The 27,857-nt window shown below is 45.3% G+C and overlaps 4 protein-coding genes across 7 annotated transcripts in view; 1 reads left to right on the top strand and 3 right to left on the bottom strand.

Moving 5' to 3' along the window:
* Positions 1-649: 649 nt before the first annotated feature.
* Positions 650-5,207, bottom strand: LOC119223299 (protein lifeguard 2-like). 2 transcript variants are annotated; one of them, XM_037480525.2, is made up of 12 exons: positions 5,000-5,207; positions 3,863-3,953; positions 3,609-3,694; positions 3,438-3,502; positions 3,297-3,350; positions 3,141-3,191; positions 3,006-3,045; positions 2,746-2,783; positions 2,412-2,499; positions 2,183-2,278; positions 2,000-2,053; positions 650-1,901 (listed from the first exon to the last, which is right to left on the bottom strand). In XM_037480525.2, the coding sequence occupies exons 1-12, from the start codon at positions 5,012-5,014 to the stop codon at positions 1,752-1,754; spliced, it is 828 nt and encodes a 275-aa protein (XP_037336422.1). In that variant the 5' UTR covers positions 5,015-5,207; the 3' UTR covers positions 650-1,751. The 2 variants fall into 2 exon arrangements, with proteins under 2 accessions (XP_037336422.1, XP_062421015.1); XM_062565031.1 differs by lacking the exon at positions 5,000-5,207 and adding an exon at positions 4,550-4,993.
* Positions 5,208-5,733: 526 nt separating this feature from the next.
* mfsd5 (major facilitator superfamily domain containing 5) lies at positions 5,734-8,554 on the bottom strand. Of its 2 annotated transcripts, none has more exons than XM_037479614.2 (2): positions 8,129-8,307; positions 5,734-7,951 (listed from the first exon to the last, which is right to left on the bottom strand). In XM_037479614.2, the coding sequence occupies exon 2, from the start codon at positions 7,868-7,870 to the stop codon at positions 6,419-6,421; it is 1,452 nt and encodes a 483-aa protein (XP_037335511.2). In that variant the 5' UTR covers positions 7,871-7,951; positions 8,129-8,307; the 3' UTR covers positions 5,734-6,418. The 2 variants fall into 2 exon arrangements, with proteins under 2 accessions (XP_037335511.2, XP_037335510.2); XM_037479613.2 differs by lacking the exon at positions 8,129-8,307 and adding an exon at positions 8,314-8,554 and having other exon boundaries at positions 5,735-7,951.
* A 592-nt stretch (positions 8,555-9,146) lies between these two features.
* LOC119222753 (nuclear receptor subfamily 1 group D member 1) lies at positions 9,147-18,706 on the bottom strand. Its single transcript, XM_037479616.2, has 8 exons — positions 18,157-18,706; positions 14,112-14,414; positions 13,942-14,030; positions 13,691-13,835; positions 11,227-11,738; positions 10,933-11,118; positions 10,616-10,826; positions 9,147-10,467 (listed from the first exon to the last, which is right to left on the bottom strand). Exons 1-8 carry the CDS (start codon positions 18,176-18,178, stop codon positions 10,271-10,273), a joined length of 1,665 nt encoding a protein of 554 aa, XP_037335513.2. The 5' UTR covers positions 18,179-18,706; the 3' UTR covers positions 9,147-10,270.
* Positions 18,707-19,809: 1,103 nt separating this feature from the next.
* rarga (retinoic acid receptor gamma a) overlaps positions 19,810-27,857 on the top strand; it is a 39,127-nt gene continuing 31,079 nt past the window's right edge. The window contains exons 1-2 of one of the 2 annotated variants that reach the window (XM_062565023.1): positions 19,835-19,931; positions 24,772-24,837. The gene's annotated coding sequence lies outside the window, so the exon portion shown is untranslated. Of the gene's footprint in view, positions 19,932-24,771; positions 24,838-27,857 lie in introns of both variants that reach the window. The other variant, XM_037477926.2, reaches the window with a different exon arrangement.

Here is a 27,857-nt window from a genome sequence, read left to right as displayed (position 1 = left end):
TCAAGTACGCTGCAAGCTAAGAAGTTACCCTGTTCGTGATTAACAATGGTTATTTCCTGCCAATACAATACTACATGACCTTAGGCATGATCCTTAAACAGGCCTACCTTTGGAATTGTGCGGACCAAACAGCGAGAAGGAAACCTGAGCAAATGAGTACACAACTTGGATCAAAATAGGTTTTGATAGAGTTCCAATTTATACTATTATGTGTTTACAAATGAATATTCGCTTACTGGACTAAACGTTAGAATGAACACTTTCATTATACTAAAACTAGAACTATGGCTCCAAGATAAATATAGTGGGAAAAGCAACTTCAGACGCAGCTGAAGTTATATTAAATGTTAGATTGCTGGTAACTAACATGTCAGGAATATATTATATTTTACCAGAGGAAGCTTTTCTATTACAAGAGAATATTCATACCATTTAGGAAGACACCACAGACAACTATTACACTGGTGTTTAAGATGACACTATAAAAAATTAAAATTCAGCTCAATTTAGAAAAATTACATAACTTTTTTTTTCTTTATTGATTTTTCTTTGATTGTCTCATGATTAACATAGACTAAAACTACTACAAAATGTAATGTAGAAATGTTAGGGCATATTATTACTTATTAAAAAGGAGATACTCAGTAAGTCCATTCAGACACATTCACCCTTTAATAAATAAGTACAATAACACTAATGTGTCGGTTAAATGCAGGGTGCTCTAAAAAAAACATATTGCATCAACACCATCACACAAAGGTAGTCCAAGGCCACTTCAGACGACTTATGAATTCCTATCAAGCTTCAGACTCACTATTTTATATCACAGGCTATCTGAAATATATCATTCTGTCATAAAAAAATAAACCTCAAATGTCTTTCCATGAATACGGGCCTTATCAAAAGTTACAATAAATATGTATGGCACTGTCATTTTAATATTTGATTATCATATGAAACCACTTCAGACAAAATAAGTTTAAATAATATCATGCCCAAAAATGATAATGGATAACTAATGTATTTCATTGAAAAAAATTCAGGGTTAAACACACATTTAAAAAATGACATACTTCTACTAAATAACACAGCAATGTGATGGCAAAGAATGACAGCCTCAGAGTTAAATGGAGTAAAATCAACACAGACAAAATTAGCATGGGGTTTCTTGTAATTCACAGTATCGAAACAACATTGGTAATGTTTGAAAATACAGGAAAAGTTTTTTTTTTAAATCACATTTTTGCTATCAGTCATCCATAATCACCACTACCAACAATAGCCCAATGATGTAAGCCTGCAAATGAAATGGGAAATAGGATAGGAGTCTTCTTAAGAGTCATGCATAATGTGTTAGGGGATCACATACTTCTTAAAGGGCCCTGACATTTTAGGTTTTGTTTGCAGGACCTTTGTGATATCCAAGCAGGTATGGATTTAGAGACACCCATAGAACTTCAGAACACTCACTGTTTTATCTACTTTAAATGGAATATGTTCACTGATTGTTTCTTGCTGGTACAGCTAGTAAGCAAACCCTAATGTGGGGTGGGTTAACAACATGCTGGAGAGGAGGGAAAGGTCGTCGATTTTTTTGGGTGTGAACACTGACATCTATGTACATGTCTAGCTGTACAAGATATTCTCAATGTATATGGGATCTTATCAGAAAAAAGGCAAAAAATAAAACATCAAAATCATGTCTGCTTATATTTCCCATCCCTTACAGGGAAAAGAAGAGAAGCGATTGTTTAGTCTCGTTTTGAGCCGAAGATTTGGAGGAAGAAGGAGAAGATGTAGATGATATCCAGGTAGATGTTGAGAGCGGCAAAGACGTACTCTTCCGGACTCATGGCGTAGCGCTTGTTCCCCATGAGCAGCTGGGTGTCAAATGCCAAAAACTGCCACAGAAAATAAAACAGCCAGTTAGATATCTTTCTGTTTTTTTTTCTGATTCTTAGAGAAAAGAATACATTCTTGAGCGTGTATCCTCCCTTACCATTGTAAACAATATGGCTCCTAGGGCAGCGTAGGTGGCATCCAACCACGGTACCTAAATGGCAAAAAAACCCTGATTATATGCAATTAAAGTGTTTTAAATATATATTTAAAATAAATCCTCCAAATTCCAGTACAACATAACACAAACAACATACCTGCCTAATTTGAAAGTCATACTCACATATTGATAGGGAAGGACAAGTGCCAGCACCACTCCAGAGACAAACATCACCATGCAGAAGACAAAGAGCACGCCTTGGTATGACGTCACATCAAACTAGATGGAGAAAGCACATTCTGTTAATCCAACAGCGTGAAAAGCTGACATGGAGGATGTCATCATGTAACCATGCATACAGTATATCAAATAGTATAGGAAGTACAGTAAAGCAACATTGTATTTTTCCAACCTTGGTTTGAAAGCTGAAGACTGTGACCAAGAGACAGACTGCTGCTGTGATGCCCAGACACATCACCACTGACTTGGTGTTATAGAAGCTATTAAAAAAAAGGAAACACGCACATACAATTTACTGAATATGTTTCATACATATTAAACAGAATACGAAACAACTGGCCACACATAAAACCTCATATACTGTAAAAAATAAAATACAAATCAGCCTTTTTATCTGGAAGCAAATGTCATCATGCAGGCTGAGGAGAAAGTCTAAAAGCATAAAGACACAATGCTAAGTAACATAAGATAGTGACATAAAACTGTGAGCAAATATGAATGTGTACCTGGACAACATCCCTGTCATGTACGAGAGGGAAAGGGTCTGTAACACAAGACATAAAACTCATAGTGCAGGCACTTGTAATAAAATACATTCATAAATTAGTTATAGATCATTTTATAATGAGAATTTAAACTCATTTGTCAAGTGAAAGTTACGTAGCGAAAATTAGTGTTAATCTATGAATCTATAAATTGTTTTGAAAATACTGCTAATAAACGACGCAAATATCCATGAAAAGCACGTCATATTTGCCGTACTTACAAAGATGGCGAGCAGAATTAGATTCCATGGAAACTGTCTCCTGTAGGAGTGAGTAGAGTCAGTTTGGTATCCCAACACTGTTTGTTGTCGTTGTTGTTGTTGATGTGCATTGTATTTTCAAACGTTTCAACTTACCTCGGTGCAGCGCAGCATGATAGGGTCAGATATGTGACGAAGAATACAGCACTGGAAAAGAACAGAAAAATAGTTCAATATGTATTAAGATGGCAGTAGCATGAACAAAAAAGTATAGAGTATTGAGTATTGAGCCTGACTCAAACAGTTACTTACTAAGAGGCCCAGTACCAGCCAGGGTTGGATTGGATGTAGTTTTTCACGGGGTCACTAAAGGTCATAATTTACCCAGAATTACTTGTTAAATGTTGTTACACATGAAAGACGATGGGAAAGACTTTAGTTTATTACACTCACCAAAATGTGAAAATCGCCACAATCGCAAGAGTCACCAGAAGCTGGATCATCAAAATGGCGTATACCTAAAAGAAAAGATTATAAAAATATTGTATGTGTAATGGTATGTGTTGAGCAGGCACTTAGATCAATATTTATTAGTGGTAAATTATCAATAAAGCTTTTTGATACCTTACGGATGAAGATCCTCCTGATGTTGCGATCATCCCAGCTGAATTCTGTCAGCATCTCAACATCGTTGTAAGGAGCACTGGTGCCTGGAGAACACGTTCATTTAAGAATTTTTGGTGGTAAAGATGTACATCTGACATATACTCAATAGGCTAAAGGTATCCATAAGAGTGCCATACTGTCCCAAGAGAACATAACCAAATGCATTTGTTAAAGACAATGACTTTGTGATCATATACTGTATATTGACATACCTGCAGTGGCTTCCTCATAGCTGGGAGGAGTTGGGGACACTAAAGCTTCTACACTGGAGGAGACGTTGGAATCCTTGTTTGCAAGTGACAGCTGCCACAGAAACACAGCAAGACAAAAGAAGTTGTTATATATTTAGTCACATTTAAGGGGAGGGTAATGAAAGATGGTGAAATGTTACCAAAGCACCTTGGTAATCAGTTTGATATAATACACACTCATTGAAATAATACACATTTTTATCATGCAAAATGTCACACTGTAGAATCCATACTACTTAGGATGGTTACAAGTGAGTCATAATGCACAAGCTGCTCCATATTAGAAATGAAAAAAAGTTAGCTCAACTAGTTAATCTGAAACCTAAACTGAAGCCAGATCCAACTGCTTTTAATCTACATATATCAGCTGGTTCATCCATAAATGTAACTTTCAATTTTAAATAAAATGATCTTTTAGCCCTTAAGTGCTGATATATCCTGCAAGAGGAGTTTGATTGACAGGCTGTCACGAATCGTGTCGTCATGCAGGAGCGTCGCATAGTAGATGAGCCCTGCTTTCTTGTCTCAGGTCACGTTATTCAGGCGATCACAGCATCGGGTTCACGTTATAAATTCATTCACTGTTCCCCTGCGACGTTTGAAAACCTGAAAGTATCTATAACTCCTCAGCACTGTTTTAACACTCACAAACGGACTCGGAGACAGCAGCTTTTCCCTGGAGCGATAAAGGGAGAGAAATGGGTTGTCATGGTGACGCACATGGTAAAACATCCTGTGACGCATTTCATTCATTCGCGTTTCGCTCAACCGCTTTGAAATGAACGGAGACGCACTGATAAAAAAATATATAACACCTTATGTAACAGATGTTATTTTGTGGCTAGAAATTCTAATTTACTGCGGGGCACCAAACCAGTTACTAAAATCCACTAACCAAGTTTTGGTAATTCATTCAAATGACTTAATATGATAGGCGCAAGTGGAAAAAAAAAAACTAAATTGCCATTAAGCGTTTTCACAACAGTGAGTGGACTACAGGGATGGAGACATGCTCATCAACTCACTGTTATGTAATCATCTATCCGCCTTCTGCTTGAAAGAAAACACGAACTAAATGACATTTGAGGCGACACATACCTTGCCCTGTGTCATGATGGCTGTGGCGTCCTTGTTCCGTGTGACAGCTGCTCGGTGAGGATCTGCTGCCTCTTTTGTTATCGATGTCGTTCTTTCAGAGTCTGGAGCGGTGTGAAAGGACCTCCGGTTGACAGTGCGGCTCCTGCTTGCTGTGACTGGGCACCTTCTGACGATTTAGTGACGTAATTCCGAAACAACGCAGTTAAAACTCGTGCAGATACCCCTCCCTCACCCACGGAGGGACGTTCTAGCATCGTCTAGGTGAATCTGCACCATTGGAAGAAAAAAAAAAAAAAGATGCTTGGCAGTACATAGGAAAAATAGTTATGGGTGGAAATGTAAGAGTCCCACTGATATAATGATTCATGAGCCAGGTTGTACATCCAGCTCTTAGGTTTTACTGTTAACCATATTTCATATTCTATTTTAAAGAACATTAGTCATGCATTTCAATTAACTAAAACACAGGAGGCTGGTTTCAGTTAACCAAAAAACAGCATTCTTAGATGTTTTAAACTATTGATGCAGAACACATGTGTTAAAAGTGTGTGTTCATTTGGAATACAACTGCATTTGGAACAAAAAGTAACTTCAATCGGCTTGAACAGTATTTACTCCTATACTTTTACTAATATATTTTTCCTTTACGAAAAGATATTTGATATGGCAATATTTTAGATTATTTGGAAACCCAAAATATATTATTGAAACTTCAACGTGGCAAAAATATATATTAGTTAGATCAGAAATATAAATGTACGGTTTATTTAAATGTGTAAAGATCACAGATAATGAGAAAATATCCCAAAGATGAGGCAGAAGAAGCATTCAAAGTAAAACCAACGGATTTCTCTTTGAAATTAAATGACGCACAAAAATAAAACATGCAGAGGTATTGCAAGAATAGACGTTCAGATTCAGCATTCATACAAGCTCATGAGCTTATATTTATTAACAACATTGTCAAACTCTTTTCACGTATGTCATTTTCAACATAAGATGCATCGTCCAATACTACTGATCCCCGTGGCCATACAAGTTGAATTAATCATATTGTGTGGAACACACAGTACATCTGCACACAGTTTGGTAGTGGAATAGTTTGATACAGCCGTTTGGTTTACTTGACAATTGACGGTTGATATGTTGCTGTACACAGACAGGTAAAAGTCTCTCCCCCCCAAATAACACAACAACTAAGAAGCAACACGCTAACATATAAAAAATTAAATTAAATTTATCCGAGTTGTTGCCGAATAACCCCCACCCCTCTTTTGGACTTAAGATTTCCTTGAGTCATGTATTTGGCTTCAAACTTTAAAATAATGACCACCACACATTCTAATTTTAGCCGCACCAAAAAAAAAGGGCATGTTGCATTCAAAACCAGTCAAGCATGATTTAATGTTGTTTATCTCTTCAGTACATATCCCCCTCGTCTCTACTTCCTTCCGTCTCTAGCCTCAGTTCCGTGTCATTTCTGCCCAGAGTGAACAGACTGACTACAGCCATCAAAGCGGCCAGCATCATAACTGCACAGCCTGCAAACATGTGTCTGGTACCGGTACCCTCCTCCCCGCTGCCCGTTCCTGATATCTCCCCATGAAGCGCCAGCAGCCCTATGCAGGCCAGCAGGTGCAGAGGCAGTCTGAACCAGGCCAGCACACTAGCCCGCTTCTCCTCTGGGATCACCCTGGCCTGGAGAAAGCCAACAGCAGGGAAATAGAGGCCACAGGCCAACTCCAGCAGCAGGAAGGCCAGAAAGGATTCATGAGGTCTGGGTTGGCCTGGGGTAGTTGAGAAGGTCAGCATGAAGAGGGAGAAGAAGGCCATCAGCACGGCCAGGCAGAGAACATGGCCAGGCTGCAGACGATAGTGTGTGGAGGTGGCTACGCGGTACAGCAAGGAGCCGGCCATGCTGGCGGCCATCAGGCAAGAGAAGACTATTCCCAAAGGGGCTCCGTGAGGGTCCAGCACCGGGGTCCACAGGAAAACGAAAATGTAAAGGACACTTTCAAACAGAGCCTGCACTCCGCCCAAGAGCATGACCCTCCTGTCTGACAGCAGGCAACGCAAACCATCATGGCAGCTGCGTGAGAAGCGACTCCTTGCAGACAAACGGGTCACGCCTCCGTTTGGGGGGCCGGGAGGAAGTTTTAGTTCGTCCCCTTTGGGGCTGTCTCCAACCTCTTCCTTGCCCCAGTCGGTCAGCACCACCCAGCCACAGCACACGAGGCAAGGCACAGCCAGGAGAAAGGGAGCCACCGGACCCAGGTGGAGCCACTCAGCCAGCAGGTTAGCCACCAGCCCTGCTCCCACGGCAAGCCCGTGGTTCCAGGTAGCCGCCTTGGTGAAGGTACTGGGGATCCACTCCTTGGGAAAATCGTGTACTTCCACATGGCGGTGCACATACCAGGCTTCAAATGTGGTGCTGAGCAGGGATGTGGACAGGCCCCCCAGGATGCGACCAAAGATCAAAACAAAGTAGTCTGTGGACAGCTTGGTGAGACAACAAGCACAGTAGGACAGGCAGAAGAGAAGACACGTCTGTCTGCGACCCAAGACTTGAGGCAGCCAGGCGGAAAAGGGAGCAAAGAGGACACAGGAGGCCAGGCCACACACGTACAAGATGGCTATTTGGGACTCCAGGAAACTGTAGTGACGGTACAGCTTGTAGAGGTAAGGGCCCTGGAGCCAGTCGGCCCACAGAGCCAAGAGGTACGCGCGAAGGAAGCCACTCTGGAAGCGACGGAAAACGGGGTTGGCCACAGCAGGGGTGGACTGAGGCGGGACGAGGCGGCGTCCTGCGAGCTCCAGGCCAGCGCACAGGGCAAGCAGCAAGACGATGGCGAGATACGCCGTCACCAACATGGTGTGACAATCGGCACCGGCACGAGGTCAAAGCCGAGGGCCTGGTGCGCTTCCAAACCTCTTGCTTTCGTTTCTCAGCACCTGTGGAGAGACAAGAAGTGCACGAGCGTTAACGTTACCAATGATTAAGTTAGCTACCGCTATGTCAGAGCCATGTTAAATGCATTATATAATAGCCCTAACCCTATATATATATATAACGTAATATATGACATGAAATAACCAAGCCCCGAGTTAAGGTAAGAGAGTGAGCGTTACCTTACAGCGGAGAGCCGGACATGCAACAATTCCGTTTTGTTTACATGAGACACGCACACAGTGGCTAACGTTACATGCTAGCGCTAGCCTACAGGCTAAACTGCTAACGACGTCAAGATAAAAGAGTCCTCATTGAATCTTAGCCACTAGCACATGGCTTCCACTTCTGCAACGTGGTGTCTTACCGTGCCATTTGACAGCAGGCCCATAGTAGTTCCTCGAACAACAAAATCTAACGTAACATAACTGAGTGATGTGTGTGAAAAGCTACGGTAGCTTCCGGGGTTCACTTCCGGGATCTCGGATCCGTCATTTCACCACTAGGTGGCATCACTACTTTGCTTTGTGATTTTTAGAGGGAGGAGAAACTATTGTTGTCCAGGCATCCCGTGCGGCAACTTTCTCAGAAGGCTAGTCCACTCTTAACGAAGTATTTGATTAATTTAGATGACTTATTTTACGTTATTTAAAGTAGCTGTATTGGTACCTGAGAAAACCTTTTTTTTTCTATGTTTAAAAACTCTACTGATGTGTGTAACGTGCTTTGAATGAACCCCTCTGTTGTGCTCTGTCTGACCTAGATTTTTTTAGCTCACAAGGCAATAATCATTCTTAAAGTGAACACAGCCTGATTAGTTGCAGTAGGTTAATCATTATTATACAGCTTAGTCTTTATCAGGTGGTACTGATGTAAGGTGATCACAAGATTAGGTGCTAGTGGTTTAATCCTAAATCTGAGCAATTTATCATATTATATAAGATCATTGTGTTTTTACATTTAAAATCTTAATCTGCGAAGTAACCACCAGCTAGTGTTGCCAAATAAATGCAGCAGAGTACAAAGTATATATTTTTTTATCCAAAAGTTATTGAAAATGTACAAAACTGCATAAATATATATAGTATAGCAATATTGCAATACCTGAGTGTATATACTTGGTTACTTAACCACCACTGGTACTGACTAAATCCTCATTTATGCATTTTCCCAAATGGACAATTAAAAATGACACACAAGCAAAGTAATACATAAACTTTATATCATTTTATCATTTCTATTTTGGAATAAAGATTTACAAAATGTACATGATGTGCTCAACTCAATCACCCCAAATCATTCAAGCAAACGGTGAGAAGACCAATACATAAAGATCTCCCCCCAAAGCTATCTCTTGTTTGTATGACAAACGTTGAGGGCAGAGGAAGGGTGCATGTGCAGTGAGTGCTGGTGATTTAAGCGATTATGCTGGTTGGTTATGTCATCTTATAGCACAATTTGTGTCCAAGCTGTCTGACCTTTGGAATGGCCAAACCCTCACCAACTGCAGAAAGGACAGTGCATTCATCTCGACACCAGACTCATCTGTTCGATCCATCACATCAATTCCATCATTAATGCGTAAACATTAGGGAAACGTTATATTTACAGCAACAAAAATAAACCGTCAGTCAGTGCTGCGGAAAAACAATATGACGCAGACAAAATACAATATGCTGCCATTTCCTCACGAAGTTGGAACATTTAAAACCACGGTGTGCCATTTCTTTTTTTATGGAGGATTAGTTACAAATAGCAAGGGAAAAAATACATTGTACCGTGTACAAGTGACAAAATAGTGGTGTCATTCCAGCACTAAGACAGATGGTATGTTTGTGAAACGGTAATAAATAAGTACCTTAACATTTCAGATATTGCTATGCATTCTATAAAGGTTCTCTTCCTTTTAAACCCAGGCTGACATGCCAAACATCTCTAATAGATTCTAAAGGATTTAACGAATAAACAAGTGAGCTGGCTTTTTTTCTTAGGTTCACTGAATATAATGAGCAAGTGTACAAAATGATAACTAAACCTACATGACAGTTATTATATATTGTTTTTACCGGAACAATGTCTCTCAAGAGGTGTTGAGGTTGTATATGTACTTGTCTCAAAACATAGTATTTAAATCAAAAGGTTGTTTAAAAATATCTCTTTTGTAAAACCACTGCTCGAATGGAACAATTCAGTTTTTTTTCCCCTCAACTTTAAGGAAAGTCCTGTCCGTCCTTGGAAGAGAATATCTGTGTGTGTTTCTGTGGCCTCCTGTATAACTCTTGTAAAACAGTTTGTGGCACTGTGCCGTGCGAACACCTGCCCGCTCAAGGGTCGATGCGAAAGGCCAACAGCTTGTCTGAGTGCAGATTGTTGAGGGTGCGCAGGTCGGGCAAGCACAGGAGGAGTTTGGGGAAGAGAGCGGTGTCTTCTGGGCGGCGCAGAGTGATCAGTGACCGAAGGGCACGGATGAGACCTTCCTGCAGCTGCTCCACAGCCTGCGTGTCTTTGATGCCGAAACGATCTGTGGAGCACAGAGGGAAGCCAGTGTGAGAGGTCGACGCACACAGTTACTAGATTATTGGTCCATTAACAAATGCAAGCGCTCTGCAGCTTTTGTCGGTGTATTTTTTTTTTTTTTTACGACTGATTTCGTCAATGGCACTTCTCACCTGCAGAGACCAGCACCACGGCCATAAAGAGGGCCATTTCATCAGGCTCCAGCCCCAAGGAGCCCAGCTTCTCATTGAAGTTGAACATTGCGTCCAGCAGAGAGCCCATGCCCAGGGCCCGCAGGGTGGGCAGGGGGTACGTTTGGCCATTAAGGAAAGTTACTGTACGCTCGTCAGCCTTGAACAGGGTGCAGAACCTGACCATCAGCACCTAGACACACAAGAGGAAAACAGAGAAAACAAACACGAGTTTGAGACAAATACTAAAACCAATACAGAGTTTGGATCCACAAAGAATCCGACATGTATGTCATTACCTGGAAGGTGCCGGATTTCAGCAGCAGGACCTGGTCTTGCTGGCTAAGCTCCTGAAATCCCGGGATGCCCTTGGCAAACTCTACCACCTCCTTGACGGCGGGAGTGAAACACTGCGAGAAGGATTCCCATATGTCCTGACTCGTGCGCTCTGACCCTGATACAGGCCACGCGTTGAGAGGACAGGCCTTCGAGGAACACAAAGGACATAGAAAGAATCGTAAGCTGTCTCTCAGACAAGATATACATCACCAAGTCTGGATCTGGTTTAACATGCTTGTCGCAGTTACACTTACCAACACTTTTGCTCCTGAAGCTAATTTCCACGGGCAGGTGGGCTGATTTGGGGTACTTCCTGCGTTGCAAAAACTGTTACGATTGGTCGAACATCCTCCGTTAGACGGATCTTGGCTGTGATTTGTTGACGCCAAGTAGGCGTAGCAACTGTTGTGCCCGTTGAGGAATGTCGGTGGGTCGTCACGAGGGGCAACGGGGCAAGACTTATAACTCAGGGTGGAGGCCGGGTGAGAGAGGACTTGGGCAAAACCGGCACCCTGAGAGAAGGGAGACGTGGTATTGTCGGTCTTGGCTGCTCTCTTGCGGCTGTTGCTGCTGGTGAAGATGTCACGGTAGGCCCTGGAGATGGCCCCAATGGCCTCCTTTGAGTGGCCCTCCTCTGGGCTACCGGCAGGCTCCCTCACTGAAGGGGAGTCCATGGCCACCGACTCGTTTAGGCTGCTCATGTAGCTTTGCATCTCGTCCAGAAGTCGCTGCTTCTCTCTCTTGGGGATGCGGCCGAAACGAACAGCTAGAGAAGACACAGGCAGGAAGGGCAGGTGAGCTTTAGGTCGTTCACACTGTATATCTTTTGTCTTTTTATGGATCAACAGGACTGCTACTGTTAATTATGCTGGCTGGAAATGGAATCTGCTGAGCATGGCGCACACACATAGATACAAATATTATGAAATCTTCTCATGTTGCGAGGGATTTTGAGGAGAATCACAGAATCACCCATATTTCCATCTACATTCCCGTGGTAACTATCAGCTGGAGAGGCTATTTTTAGACCCCCTGCTACCATCTGCCTCAGCCTCTCCTCTATCCACCGTCTCCTTCCTCTCCCGCTCCCTCCTTCCATTTGTAAGTAGGGCAGTGGGGCAACGTGTTGCTTGATTTCCCTGACACTGAGTATGTGAGAGGGAGAAGGATGAGAGAGGTGCGCTCGGAAAGAGTTGTGAAGACAGGAGTGAGAACATGAAGAGGACTGACATGAGGGACGGCGATGCATGGAAAGAATGTCTGCCTGTGTATGGATGTGTGGTTAGACGAGGCAGAAAAGTTGCACTGAACTTCAAAGACTTTTGCACAGAATGGTATCTGGTATTTTCTTTAACATTTTTTATGTATATCAAAAAATGAAGCAGCAATAATCTTCGAGGCAAAGTACAGTTCTTCTCTATTGCAAGGTAAACCCAGTAATATGCACAGTAAATATTCCAGGGTTTAGGAAGGAAACGCTAATCTGTTCATTTTCAACGAGATCCTTTGATGAGGATGCGGCCAGAAATGTGTCATGAGATGAATCCTTTTCATCGTGGTTCAAAAGAAGCAAATGACTCTCTGGGTAGAGAAAGAAATGCGTGCCAACGAGCCGATGGACTTATTAATGTCAATATACTGCAACGTCATAAAGCTGGCTTGTGAGAAATGAGGTTGTACTATTTATTGTAGTCTGCAGGCAGTTGCCTGTGGTTTTCCTGTTTTTGTAATGATTAAAGCTCAGCAAAAGGGGTTTCTAGGTTGTGGTCCTTATTGTTTTTTGCCTCTAAAAAAAGGGTCAACCTGACGCTTTGTACTCTTATTGAGTCGTTTATTGCCAACCTATTTTCTCTGTGCACCAGAAATATCAAGCACATGCAGAAAAAAAACCCAAACCGGTTTACTAGATTAGGTAATGCAGGGTGCTGAAGGGTGGAAATGAGCAGCAACCATACTGAGAAGAAGAAGGCAGGCACGCTACACCAAGTAGGTCATGATGTACGAGTGCACCATAGGCCAGATTCTGTATTGTTTTTTTAGGTCAGCCCAGCTGTGTTTTCTTAATCTGTGTGGATAGGCGATCAATCAATGTTCCGTTATCAGAAGTTCAACTTGGCGATGTGAGCACCACGTCTGGTAAAGTCTGTCACGTCGACTGACCGCGTTCCGCAAATACTTAATCGTTGCCCCATCCCTCATTAATTGCAGTAAGATGTTGCTATGGGCACGCACAAGGGGTAATCAAGTTGACCCCCTTTCAATTTCCTAAAAATAATTCCTGTGTTTGCCGCAGTATTTCAAATGATAGATGGCTTCTGGGACTTCAAAGCTCCTCTTCTCATAAATCATTGTCTGAGAGGGAGACGCAAAAGAGCTGTGGGAGGAGAATGGGCCGCACTGAAACAAGAACATAAAGGAAAGAGGGTTGTGGGAGGATGCCGCAAAGGGCATTGAAAGGAAACTTAGGGAGACCAGGCCGGATAGTGGTGTTTTGGCAGTGCACGGAGGGACACGGCGGAAGAGCAAGGCACTCGTCTTCTGCTGATAAAGTGAGAGCGCCTGAGCTACTGGCACGAAAAAAACTTTCCGCGTTACATTCTCCACACGGGCCTACGCGTCGGCACCGTGCAGCCTGTTTCCCTGCTGCTTTGGTTTTGTCGGAGCACTCTGGTAGAACTGCCATGCCAAAAAAGAAATGAATGTGTCAGGATGTCTCACCATCTCGTGACATGCCGACGGAGAGGCATTTCTTGAAGCGACAGTGCTGGCAACGGTTGCGGTTCATGCGCATGATCAGACAGTTTTCGTTCTTGACACACATCTTGTAGTTGATGTTCTGCTGGATGCTGCGGCGGAAAAAACCCTGAGAGAAGAGAGATGAAGATAAAATTACGTGTCACCGGTGAACTGGAGCCAACACACTAGACGGGACTCACTTCACGGCGATTTTCTTTTCTTCAGGAGCTTACCTTGCAGCCTTCACATGCGTGCACTCCATAGTGGAAACCGGATGCAATGTCTCCGCAGACCTTGCAAAGCAGAACCATTCCCCCCGTCTCTGAGGAAGGGCAAGTTTACATGAGCTCCTAAAAACCTCAATTGTGGTGTAATTGCGTGCAGACAAGGAGGGAACCCTTACTTGTGAAAGTTCCCGTGAAACCGCACGACCTCTTTCCTGCGACGGGGTGCGCGTAGGTGTTCTGCGGGGGGGCCGGCGCCGGGGGGGCGCTGTAGATCTCTGGGAACTGGAATACCAGTTTGGAGGACGAGGTGGTGCACCCAGACGCCCTGGGTTTAAACGCCCCGATCTCTGTGCAGGTAGTAACCTCCTCCGGAGAGGAGGGCTGGGAGTGCGAACAGGGGGACTGTGTCTGGTACCCACTGGAGGGGCTGCCGGGGCTCGGGCTCGAACTGCCGGAGGAGCCCGCGTACAGGATGACTCCTGCAAAGCACACACAGGCTCATGAGTTATTTTAAATAGAATATTGGCGTGTAATTGTTGGCTTTGGTTATACAAATTACGTTTCATCATTCATTGGTGTTTGGTGTCCATTTTCCCTGTAAACTGGGTTAGTGCGGTGTGATGTCATTTTGTGAACGGCTCCAACAGTTTTGATGCGTCTCGGCCTCATCCTTCATGCTCAAGCGGATGATGTGGGGGCTAAAAATACTGCTGGAAGCACAGCAACAAAGTCTGCGGGCTTCCAGTAGAGGCGCGCTTAAAAAAAATAAAAAATTCCTGCGTCATGTTAATGCGGCAATCGTAGATGCACAGTGTAAATAAGTGTGCTCTCTCTCTCTCTCTCTCTCTCTCTCTCTTCCTTCCCCCCGCCCTCCCGAAGGCCCCGCGTGCGTGCGTGCGTGTGTGTGTGTGTGTGTGGTGTCCACTGCCACCTCCACTCCTCTGGCTCGGTGCCCAGCACGAGCTGACAGAAGCGACACCTGACCCGCGTCTCACATGCGTGTCACTGCTGACACGGTTACTAAAAGGGGGAGAAAAAAATAGAAAAATGTTCTAAATTAATGTGGATTTCTCGCATGGTTGATACGTGCCCCCCCCCCCCCCCCCCCCCCCCCTCCCGTGCGGCACGTGAAGGTGTTTGTTCTAGTTGGGCTGTATTCGATAATGCCTCAGCCAGCACGTGTTGGAGGTTTGTTGACTCATTCCAGACTCAAAGACAGACCCAGCCGAGGCAGGCCCGAGCCCCCCCCTCCTCCGTGAGTTTACACTCCACCCGAAACACATCCACCATGGCCACCCGAGGACTCGCGTGTACAGTGAGCGTTTATGATGAGCTGTGCTGTTAACCATTCACTTTTACAGTCTGCTTGACTATAAAACCTGCAAAGGTCACCGTAAAAAATAACAGTTGGCTCAGTATAGTGTGTGTGTATATATATGTCATCTGTCATCTATAATCAAAGAAGATATTTTTACCATGTGCCCTCATTATGGTTAAGGGGGCAATGTGATATTGTGTTTCTATGTTTCATGTCAACGTTACATTAAAGACATTAAATTATCTCAAATTAAAAAGCTATTTTTATTCTCTAGTATTGGTACCATGTGATATCAAACAACCAGCAGTTTTACATATTTTCCTTTCTTCCACACTGCCTTAAATCCTTCGTCAAAGCCCATGCTGAGCTTAGCCTGCCCATGCAAACACTAATCTGCTTGGAACTGGAGGCAGGCAGAGAAACGTGAGCAGGGAGAACCTTTGCACGCACAACCGCCCCTCTCCTCGCTTCTTTTATCTCCTACTTTCACTCTAAATGAGAGATTTCCTTGTAGCTTTCCCACAATGTGACCATAGTGGTTGTTTGCTCTTGTGGTGTGAACTTCATAAACATAGCGTGTGGTTTGCTTGTTTTAGAGCAACGCATTCTTTAATGCGCTGTAGAATATGGCCAATAACTAAAAGAGGGCTAAACGTGGCCGATTTGTGTTGGTGTTTGCAACACACACTTCATCAACTTTGACTAAAGAAAGGTCAATCTTACATGAACTCCGCCGAGTGACTCAAACTGAAGGAGGAGGTGTGAGTGAAGGAGGATTTGTATTATATCACTTAGAAACACCACGGTGTGACGCATCCTCCTCAGGATTTGCAAAAATTCCGTCGGGGAGCGATTGCAGGCTTCAAATGTTTCTGCGCCGCTATGTGTTGCGCCTTTTAGCATCGTGGAAAAGCATGAGGCGGGAAAACGTGAGGAGGGCGGGCTCCGAGAGGAAGGCCACGTGAGGAGGCTTCTCTGACGGAGCCCGTTCACTGGACGGACATGAAGCGGCGCTCCGGCCACAAGCCAGAGCCCCCAACAGCCCGCCGGAGGGGAGGGGGGGGGCTGATAACTAAAAGAGCCGAATCAGAGAGGGTAGCGTGCTATGCGGCGGCAGCGGAGCGTGTACTGACGCCACCAGCAGCAGCACCACCTGCACCAGCCGGGCCGGGTGCTGCTCCTAGTTTAAAAAGCAGTACTTGAAGTACCGTCGCAATGACCTCAAGTCCTTTTGTAGTAAACCTCCACCGTCAGTGTGAGGGGACGTCCTGTATTTGTGTGGAAGAACACACAGTCCAGAAAGGGGGAAGGCTGCTTCTTATCATGTGAGCAACATTTGACAGATGGATGTAATCCAACATCATCGTTTCAATACCTTCACATGGATCTAAACTGTACTCTTATATTGGGAAACACTCCTCGAGGACAAGAAGGGCTGGTATTTGAGTGAGGGAAGAACTGACACCTCACTTCCACACCACGGGACGGATGACCTTCCGCATGAGGACAAGGACTCGGATCAGGAGCATGGATCTGTGGCAAACCCATATTTCAAAAAGTCACCATCATTTCGTAGCTAGGAAGGGACATAGTAAATGCAATAGCATACATTAATTATTACAATCTTTTTTGGGGAAATAATGCATGCAACCCCTAAAATCCCAGTTACCTCTGCAGGAGGGATGGAGGCTCTGTGGCGACACACAAACACGCAAACACACACACACACAATTTCCTTTTATCTCAGTTTTATGAGCCTTAGCGCACACCGGTGCAGCTATCATTTTTCGAGCTTTGATTGCTCAACACACCGACCTCATGAGTAAACCGACGTCGTGTGCATTCCAACGACTAATTGAAACGGCGAGAGGTTCAAGGTGGTCGATTTGGATTTAGATTAGATTAGATACATCTGCTATCACATCACCTGTAAAATATTGAAATAGACGATCAAATAAAATCCTGAAATTGCCATATCTCCCCCCCCCCCCCCCCCCCCCCACAACACCGAGCATCCTCCCAACACCAAACCCCACGGGGGGGGGGGGGGGGGGGGGGGGTTTAGTGTGACCCACGCACGGGAGCACAGAGCGCGCCCATCCACCTGGGAGGGAACGCGGCCGCGCTTTGTCAATGATTCACCGTCAACCAGGAGAGGAAAGCAGACACGCACGTGCTCCTCTGGGCCGACCTGGAGGAAGCGACGCCTCGGGCCGCTTTAAACTGGGAGGAACTCCTCCCCATATTAACTTTGGCTGCTGCAGGCACTAAAGCAACTGGCACTTGGTTATGGAAACACGTCAAAGTTTGAGTCGGGTCAGGGAGACAGTGGGAGCTCTGACTGATGATGATCAGAGTGACAGGCAGTGTTACTCTAGGCCCACGTGAGTTTGTTTTCGTGGAGGGGAACAGGAAGGAGCCAACCTCACGGTGTCATATGCCGCAGTCAGTGGAGCTGCAGCTCTGGCGATGACATTTGAAACGCAGCGTACAGCAACTGTTTTCATAAGTCTGAAAAGTTGTTAGTGTTTTTATTGATGTTGTTAAAAGACCGATTCTTCCGACACAATAAAATGACTCACCTCAGTCAAACACATGAAAAAATACATTTTGTTAGTTAAATATATCTATTGATGAATGTGAAACCTCACAAAAGGTTATGCCAAATAGTTTCTATTTTTGGTGAAATTCAATGTTGAAATAATATATTATTATATAATATATATATATATATATAATATATATAATAATATATTTTCAGGTTTAACAGTGACATGCGTATGGCTTATTGATTGATGGCAGCAACATGAATAAAAACACTACCCAATGACTCTTTAATCATTACTGACTCCTGTCTGAATCAGCCTAAATGAGCAGTAACATAATATTAAAGTCACTCCTACCACCACCAGGGCTGGTATCCATTGGTCCTGTTGATGTCGATCACTTCAAGCTGACTTGAAAAATAGACGTCGGTGAATGTCACTAAACTGTAGCAAAAGTTTTTCGGAAGACTGGTGAGAAATTCAAGGAACACAGCTTTGCTCCATTCAACGTCAACAAAAATGGGAAGAAGCGATGGGCTGGTGTCCGGTGCGCGTAAAGTTCTCCCCCAGGTCAGGTGTTCTCAGAGATACCTGGATGCCTTCTGCGCTCGGGGTTGTTGCGTGTGACGCCGCACTGGCGGAGATTAAAAGATTTTCATGAATTCCAAGAGAGAAGAGTCAGCACATCCACTAACGGCGTCAGGCAATGGCACACAGACACACTCACACTCTCACACAAACACTGACGCAATCAACCATTCCCCTCACGTTTGGTTTGCAGGTGAGACGGAAATGTGACCGGCTGTCCCTTCTATAGCTCAACTTGTTATGTCTGTGTGGGATTTGGCTCACTGTTTGCACCTCAATCGCTTCTCTCTCTCTCCCCCCCCCCCTCTCTCTCTCTCTCTTTCTCTCTCTCTCTCCTTCGCGCTGTCACGCATTTTCATTGGCGGGGGGTCTGGAACAGAGGGCGGAATTGGATGTTCAGCGGAGCCCCGCTACATGTGCGCTCGGCATGTGCCGGGGAGTGCGCGCTGCCCCACTGATACACATTTTATGCAAAATACGCAGCGGGTGGAGAGGTTGGCGGATGAGGCACATGCACAATAGGCGTGGCTCACCGTGACTGCTCGTTCCGGTTTGTGCAACGGAGGGTAAACACCGAGAACATGCCAAACCGGAAGCAAGTGTCAAGTTCAAAGCCAATGTGGCAGAGGAAACTCTAGAATAAACCTCAATGTCACGTCAACAACATGCTTCTGGAGCCGATTGCAAGAACTCTCAATTTTGGATGACATTTTTTTAGAGCTTTAAATGCAAATTCTGTATTTAATTCTTTTTTTTGTTTTACCTTTTGAGCTTGATTTTTATTTTCAGTTTTCCACTGAACACTTATTTGAAATGCATGTGCAGGAAAATGTTCTATAACATGCAGCCTGCTGTGTAACTCCGGAGATATGGGTCAACTGTGCACAGTTGGTGGGACGCGCCCCCTTGTGGCAAATGATGGCCATGACATGTAAGTATGATCTCTCTAAATGTGTTTGTACACTTAAACGGATATCATGCAGTGGAAATAATTGTAGCTTTTGAAAATACAATTTCAACTTATTCATACTATGTGTTTCAAAGCCTTTCATTCGATAAAATAATGTTCTTGAATATATAACCTCCATTGGTTAGGCAACACTGGTTTAACGTTTTTTTCTTTTCAACAGAACATTTTAATTGACTCTTAAAACCGTTTAATAATAATTAAATGTAGTTTCAAAGCTGTAATAAAAATCTTAACGATGTATTATAGTGTATTTATACTGTATATGGAATCGTGCGCTCGAGGGGTGTCCTCCTCATCTCATCCACGGGACGTGCCCCGCGGTCCTTCTGTGCGTCACTAGAGGGAGGCACAGCGCCAGAAATGTCCGCGCACGGTTGCTAGCATCATCGACGCCCTCTGAGCTGCAGGAGACAGTGACGGCGGCGGCGGAGGATTCGTCCGAATTTGTCCCTGACTTGTGTCTCTTCTCCTTCACAGAAAACTTTCGGGGTGTGTGTGCTTGTCATCCACTACTTGTGTGCCCGAACTTCTGAGTGGAATGAAGGCGAGGCGCAAACTACTCTAGGCGAATAAGGTAGGATTGGGTACTTTACATGAATCATCTCCTTCCGTGATTAATTGCTCGAAGAATAAACGCAGCTCAAACGGCGTCAATCCGGGCGTGCTGCTTCTACTGTACCGTGTGAGTAAGGCTCGAGCACTCATGAAAACACGTTATGGCAAGGCACGAGATAATTAAAGGCTGCTGGTGCAATCCGGGGACTGAGCACGACAGAAGTGGTTGCCAACATGCACACCTGCAAAGCACTGCTCCGCCTGAGGCTGAGCAGAAAGTCTTCATCACTGTCCTCCTGTCTGTCTGTCTGTCTGTCTGTCTGTCTGTCTGTCTGTCCTCCTGTCTGTCTGTCTGTCTGTCTGTCCTCCTGTCTGTCTGTGCTGTAGACCCCTTCCCCTCTCTCCCTCACACTCGCGCGCCATGAGGAATCGGTGCGTAATGGGGATGGTGACACCTGGGTGATATACGCTTCGCTTTTATTTCCTGCTGCTTTTTAAAGTCCTCTCCGGGAGGGTTGATTGGACTCAGGAAAGCAAAGCGAATGAGTAAAGAATGCAGACGCTTTTCCAAACCGAGTTTGCGTCACCATCAACAGAGGTTGTTTTATTTAAGTGTTCTCCTGTGAAAGAAAATAACTAACTAACCTTCAGCAGACCCAATAGATAGGATTTACATATTTATACCAACCCTCACATGCCAAAAAAGGCAAAATCAAACTTTTTTTTTTAATGCTCCTTGCTCAGTATTCAGTGCCCAACTTTCTCACAAGGGAAATGATGTGCATGGAAGGAGGCATGGAAAAGAAGACCTTTCCTTTTGAGCTCACAGATTTGCAGTAATTACAGAATCACTTCCATATGTGGCTCTCTGGCTGCCTCCTCGCTGCCCCCACCATCTCTCCCTTCCTTCTCTTCCTTTCTCTCTCTCCCCTCTTCCATTTGCATTCTCCCCGATTCCTCATTTTTTTCTCATCTTTTATTTTTTTGCCCTCAATGCACTCAGAGCATTTTTGTTTTTTTTTGTAAAACCACAGCTTAAACAAAGTTTATGATAATCAGAACATCCTGGCATTTTTGGCAAACTGCTGCACTTCGTGGTGATTCAATTGGACCACGCTTGCCAAAAAGAAAAAGGAAAGAAAGAAGGAGTTTGTGTGCTTCAACGAGAGAGAGAGAGAGAGAGAGAAAAAAAGACACGGATCGGAGAGGGGAAATGTGGAAGAATACGGAAATATGAAAAAGAGGAAAGCAAAAGAATGGGAGCTCAGTGCAGGATTCGAGAGGCAAGGAACCGAGCGTGAAGGAGGGAGCAGAGGGAGGGCCGGAGTAATGCTTTTGGACAGACGCGGGTTCAAGATGGGTTCATAGTGACATCATGGCTGATTTCTGAGGGAAGTATAGACAGGAGAGCCGTCCACCTTTCATTGGACACACATGTCGGGGAGCAGGCAGAGCGCTCATGTGCTGGCACACACCCCGGTGGCTGCAGCCACGGCCTCTGAATGCACCCCGAGATATGCACACACACACACACACAAACTCCCCCCTTTTAAAAAAAAATGTTCTCCCCCGCTCCCCTTCTCTCGTTTTCCCTTTAGTTCGTTGTGCAGTTAAAGCTGCTTTTGGCTCTCGCTCTTAACTGTTCCAAGCTTTGTGCTCATTTGTTTTTGTTAGACGAGCACATAGCGGCATATGCCCCTTCGGTCCCTAACACATTCATTTCTCCTTTGCCATGAGTAACTCATTTTCCTGTGAGCAGTATTCCTCGGCGTATGTTTTGACTTCAAGGCGGCTGGACTCTAAATGAGCGCACTTTGCCATGCTGGATGAATGAGCTCCTTCATTTCACAGGATGTGTGTTTAAGTCTGTAACCCAAAAAGTGCTAGCAAGTGTATATCTGTGTGTGTGTGTGTGTGTGTGAATGTGTCTTGAGTGGGTTGCGTGTGTTTTTCCCTGCGACCCCTGTCTCTCTGAATGTGGCACCGAACGTCACATCAATCTGAATGCGGGGAAATAGTGATCTCATTACAGGCTTCTTGTTACTGATTAAAACCTGCCGCCACAGGCGCCCGCACACACCCCCCCGCTCCCCCCTCCCTCCTCGCCTGCCCACCACCAATCCCATCAAACCCCCGCCTCTCCCTCCGTCCCTCTCCCGGCTCTCGCCCCGTGGTGTTCTTTTCTTTTTCCGTACTTGTTTCACACCCTTCTTCTCCTCGCGTCCCCTGTGCCACGGGCCTCTCGTCTCCGAACCCTTCTCTCCTCCCCCTCTCCATCTCACTTTAAGCCCTCTAACCTTACTTCTCCCCCCCCCCCCCCCCCCCCTCTCTTGTTCCCTCCCCCCCCCCCTCTCCCCTCCCCTCCTTTCCTCTCTCCTCTCCGCTGCGGCTTTCCTTCTGCCAGCGAGCCTTAGGCCTCTGCCTCTCCGTGGTTCCGTGAATGCAAATATGTTGAATCTAAAGTGGAAACACACGACTGAGTATGATGTTTCCATGAATATTTCATATCCTTGTAAACACACCCGGAGAAGCTGCAAAGCTGAACGACGCCTCTGTTTGCCCGGGTGACTTCCCGCGAGGAATCGCCTCGCTCTTGGTTTTTTTCGGACTTTTTCGTCAAAGCACGCCGCGTTAGGATGGATGTCCGGGCAGTTCGTTATGATGTCGCAGGCTGAAGTTAATAACACGAGAGCGGACGGGGCCATAGGCCATGTTTCCAGTGGTGCCCGGAGAGAGAGAGAGAGAGAGAGAGAGAGAGAGAGAGAGAGAGAGATAGCACCCTGATCTATCTTCATTATCCCCCACTCTGCAGCCTCCCAGACACAATGATCATAAATCTCTGCCTGGAGCACACTTCACTGACACTGAAACACAAACACTGGTAACCTCTGACCTGCTCGCTGCTACTGCCTACGCGTACTCATCCATGCACACACTCACTCACTCACACACACACACACACACACATTCACCAGCGAGATGCGCACTGCAAGGGGACACGCACGTGTGCAAAGCCTCAACACGGAGCCTTGTTTTCGAGCCCGCTGTCCTAATTTAATAAGGAGCACGGCGTGCTCTGCACACTGACACACACGCGACTAAACGTCTCGCACTCAACCGCGCGCTCTGACACAAAGCCACGTCTCTGCCGGCCCCCGATGGCACCTCACACTTGATGTCCCGCCGATGCCCGAGATACACAGAGTTATTGCAGTGTCCTCTGGCTGTGTTTACCTTCTTGTTTCATACGGTTGATTTACTACTGCTATGTAAACGGCGGCTAAGGGATTTCTCTTAGCCTCCGTGGCCTCACAGGCAAGACATGAATCAAATGTAAACAAGATAAGCATCATCTGAAGTGCTTTTTGCAGTGGGGCTTAGATTATGTGTTTCCTGAATATAAGGTTTCTGCAAAAAAAAGGCAACACGTCCAAAAAGGCAGGAACATTTCAGTTTGGGCTACTGTAGACCATATGTGGCTGTAAAGATTGGAAGCACAACGGAATAATGAGCACAAGGCCGAGGACTTGTGTTTTTTATTATGATGGCTTGACTTTACCCCGGAGACATATTGGCTTCAGCGTGTTTGGGGACGAGATCTCTGCCTGTGTCGGAGCAGTTAGTGTGATTTACGGAAGAAAAAAAAACAATATGCAGCCGTTGTATCCGATCTTATATTGACCGATAGTTGGAAGGACCAAAAAAAAAAAAAGAATCTTGTTGCCGCGTTGGTCGGGAATTTGGGGAAATCTGTGAGAATGTGAAGTGATGCGTGGCCGACATGCCTGCAGTGCATCATTTTAGATGAACTTTTGGAATAACTGGTGCATGTATAAGTTGTTGTTTTTGAAAATGCTTGCTACACTTAATTCGTGTAGATATTAATCAGAATAGATTTCTTTATTGGTAGTGTTTTTTTTTTTTTTTTGGTTTTCAAGGTGCAGAGGTTAAAGGCGCCCGTTGAGGTGCCAGTTAAGGTGTGCCCTTTCCTCCTCGTTCTGAGGTTTTAGGTGCTTCTCATAACCAAAACAACTTGAGAAACATTACATTCAAGAAAAGCAGGGCACACGCCCAGAACCACAAACACACAAACACAGATCTGAAACATATGATCTCATGGAGAGAGGGGCACGTTCGAGGGGCACACCCAAACCAGTCGCTGCTGCAGCTGCACGGCTCTGCCATTCAACACGGGACTTCCCTGCACCTAACGTCACCTCGTCCAGAGACGAGGTGACGTTAGTGGTTAGTGGTGTGGTTAATCAAAACATTCTTGTTTAGGTTCAGGATACTGAAACATCCTCTCCTATTAAACTGTGGATTTATTGATTACCCAAGTAATGATGTAAGATCTCCATTTCAACGTGTGCTCAGAGTTTGGAAGTAAACTCTTTAGCCAAATAGATGAATAAGAGAAAAATAATTCACCCGGGAGACGGAGGAGGGAGAGCGAGAGAATTAAAAACAGAAACTTAAGCTCACTGGGCCTTTTTCTTCCCTCCAGGCATTTCGTGGCTTGTGAAAAAATGTGCTGTATATTTGAAGTGTTGCGCCACGTGACAAAGGAAGGCTTTATGAATAAGAGAGTATAATTACTTCTTGGTGAGTAAGAAAGTGAGTGTAAGCCTGTTATGGGGAGTGAAGGGGGTTGTTTGAAGAGGTAGAGACTACTAGGGAGGAGGAGGAGGAGGAGGAGGAGGAGGAGGAGAGTGGAAGAAGGAGTGTGTGAGAGAGAGAGAGAGAGAGAGAGAGAGAGAGAGAGAGAGAGAGAGAGAGAGAGAGCTCACTGCTACTCTGTCTTTGCTGTCAGAAAGACTCTGATGAACGTACACACAACTTTTCCCCTTTCCCCCGGCTAGCTCTGCTCATCAGACCGCTCCAGCAGCCGCTGCATCCGTCCGTCCGCCCCATGAGCACCAGAGAGGGTGAGTCGCTTCTACTTAAAAAGTTCAGATTCTCCTGCTTTAGTTGTTGTTTGTCGTCCTTTTTTCTCTCTCTCTCTCTCTCTTAACACAGAGAAAGAAAGAGAGAGAGAAAGAGAGAGAGAGAGAGAGTCTGGACGGTTTTAATTGAAGACAGAGACAGTGTGCAAAACACTTGCGAGGCTTTGAGGCAATTTAACGTTGTTTTTCCATCCATGTGAGAGTGACACTGAACATACGTGACCGTGTGTGCCTGCACGTGCCCTGTGTGCACACGTGTGCTCATTAGCGAAATGTTAAAAGTGTCACCCTGTCCCTGTGGAGCTCTTCATTATTAGCATGTGTGTCCATGTGTTAGCGTGTACACACACACTCGCATGTGTTGGATGTGTGTCACCAGCCCTTGACCCGTTTTTTTTTCTTCTTTTTTCGATACGCGACGTATGAACGCTTGGAAAAGACAAGCGTTGTTTACCACCTTTCAAACAGCTGACTATAATTCCTGGGAAGTGAGGTGTGTCAGACGCAGTGCGCACAGGTCTGTTTGTCCATGGGTTGGGGAGCTGGGGAGGACCGGCTCCGCCGCACATTCCCAATGAAACGTCTAGGATGTATCACTGGGTAAACCTGCGCAGCTGGACTGCCCGGGCTTTGCACCTGCTCTCCTCGGCTTATTTCCCCTGGTGGAGTTGACATAAGTGTGAGGGACTGTTTGATTGAAGCGGATCGGACATAAAAACCCGACACGGGGGGAGTGAGGGAGGCCCAGACTCAAGGCCAGTGATGTCTGCCGTGGCCTCCGCTGTCATCCAGGCCCCGTCGGTTTGACTCGGAGTCGGGGGACATCTGGAGTGGAAGAAATGGAGCTCATCTCGGAGGAGGAGTAATATCAGTAAAAGCCCCCCCCCCCTCCCTCTTTATCGCGGGCACGCTGTCAATGCAGAGCAGCTTTACAGCCGTGGTGATTGGTCACAGCGCTTTGCTCGTCTTCAGTGACAGTTTGGAATCAATTACTATTTGTGCTTGCGCTTATATGCTCCAGATGGGTACGTGTCATTACTCGTGATCCATGTTCTTGTGACTGTGAGCATGTCAGCTCCGTCTATCGGCCTCCCTAAAGACACAAAATAATAAGAACACGAGAACCCCTGCCAGTAAAACCATCGAGGTTTAAAAATCGTACAAAACTGTAGTGTGAATATTATATTGCGTTTTTTTGCAAACCAAATTGCAAAACCTGTTGTGTGAGAAAACTTTTATCCGAGGGATATTATGAGCCAACAGTTGCCTCATAAAAGCTTCTGTCTTGCTAAACCTGCAACAATCCTTCTTTGTGACTTGACTTTGAGCAAGAAATCTGGGAGTTGTTGATGCTTGTCTTTTTCTGGAATTTCAATAGCAATTAAGGCCAAGTAGTAGGGAGGGGTTGTACAGGTGGTCTCTGCTTCCACACTATAATTAACACCAAAAAAAATAATATCTGCACACCATTTCCTGTGACTTATTTTGCAGGTGGGCTTTCTGATTGTGAGGATTTACACGTTCATCCCGCCTTCAAGCTTCCCGTCGGAAGATTCTTGTTGGACCTGTGTGAGTGGTTGTTGTTGCATGTTGCGCTTACACGTGTGTGTTTTGGGGCGAACCAATCCATTATGCATTTCTAATTTTTTTTTTTTGTGATCGCACGACAAGATGTATTAGCATCACCATTTGAAATGTAGAAAATCAGTCCTCGCAACGTTTCCCCCTGAACTTTCAGCTCTTGCTTTTATTTCCCGTCGTCCCCGACTCTATTCGTTTCTCCAAACGCCATCCTCTGCCTCGGGCCTTTTGCCGCTGTGCCGTGTCCCTGGTGTTGGCTGGACGCACTGCTGAAGTCTCCCTCTTGAGTGTTCCATCATAAAAAAAAAACAGCAAACGGTCACAGTGACTTCATCGTGTCACCCTGTGCTTTGAGTCTCACGAACCTCTCGCTCTTTCCCCGCATGTTCGCGACATGTTCAATCAAAAGAAAGACAAGTGAGTTGAGCAGAATGAGAAGTCGATCGATGCAGAAACAAGGATTCCCTCACGCCACTCCTCGGGTGGAACACCTGAAAAAAAACCCCGATACGTCTCTAGGAGACAAGGGATTGCGCAGAGGCGCTTCTCTGCATTGTTGCATGGAAGCAGGTCTGTGTTTGTGTGATGCCACGAGCAGGCAGATGTCAAACGAGTTTGAGGCGATGGAATGCCGGGCCTGCTTGGAGGCGCGGGATCGTCTGTCCCTCGGCGTCTCTCCCCACGCAGCCATTAGCGGGCCACTTGTTGAAAGACGGGTGGCTGTCAGCTTTGCGTCAGATAATAGGGTTGGGGATTGTTTGCACGGGCAAAACGCGGCAGAGAAGATCAGATTACGCTCTTATTTTGTTTCATTATGAATGTTTTAATTAGACCGTGACAGTCCACAGCAGTGATGAAGACACTTGGTGCTCGTTCCGCACTCACACTGTGGGAAACGAGAGGTGGTGTGTGGACGCATGGGTTCTGATAACCTGGTTTAAACTGCAGACTTCAACCGATGAACCAGTACTTAATCACTCTCACTCTCTATGCTCCAAGTACTAAAATGTATCACGTTATGATGCTGACAAGGAGGTGAGTGCCTGGAAGACAGTTATTCTGTCAAGAAAGGAGCAGGGGTGGGCAAATCAGAAGTGGAAAAATAGTGAGAGGATTCTGCCAAGCTCGCTCTGCTACCATCGTACAGTTCATGTATCTCAATTCTGTGAATTTACAATTCAACCCTTCCAGGAAAAGATTTTGAGTAGCTGCTGTGCCTGGACTGACCGACACTTTTATCTTTTTTTTTTTTTTACAATTGCATATTGTGGCCTTCTTGGGAGTTCAGGAAACCCAAAGAAAACGTGTGAACCCACTCAAGCTCAGAGACGAGAGGGAGGCCGGGAGTTGGAATTTGACTTCAAAGACAAACATACAATTATAACCCCATATAACATCACGCAAAGTTACTGTAAGTCTTT

This window comes from Pungitius pungitius, chromosome 1, assembly GCF_949316345.1.
Source record: "Pungitius pungitius chromosome 1, fPunPun2.1, whole genome shotgun sequence".
In the NCBI taxonomy this organism is placed as follows: Eukaryota; Metazoa; Chordata; class Actinopteri; order Perciformes; family Gasterosteidae; genus Pungitius; species Pungitius pungitius.
Note: the sequence above shows the minus strand (reverse complement) of the source record. Positions and strands in the feature narration are given on the sequence as shown.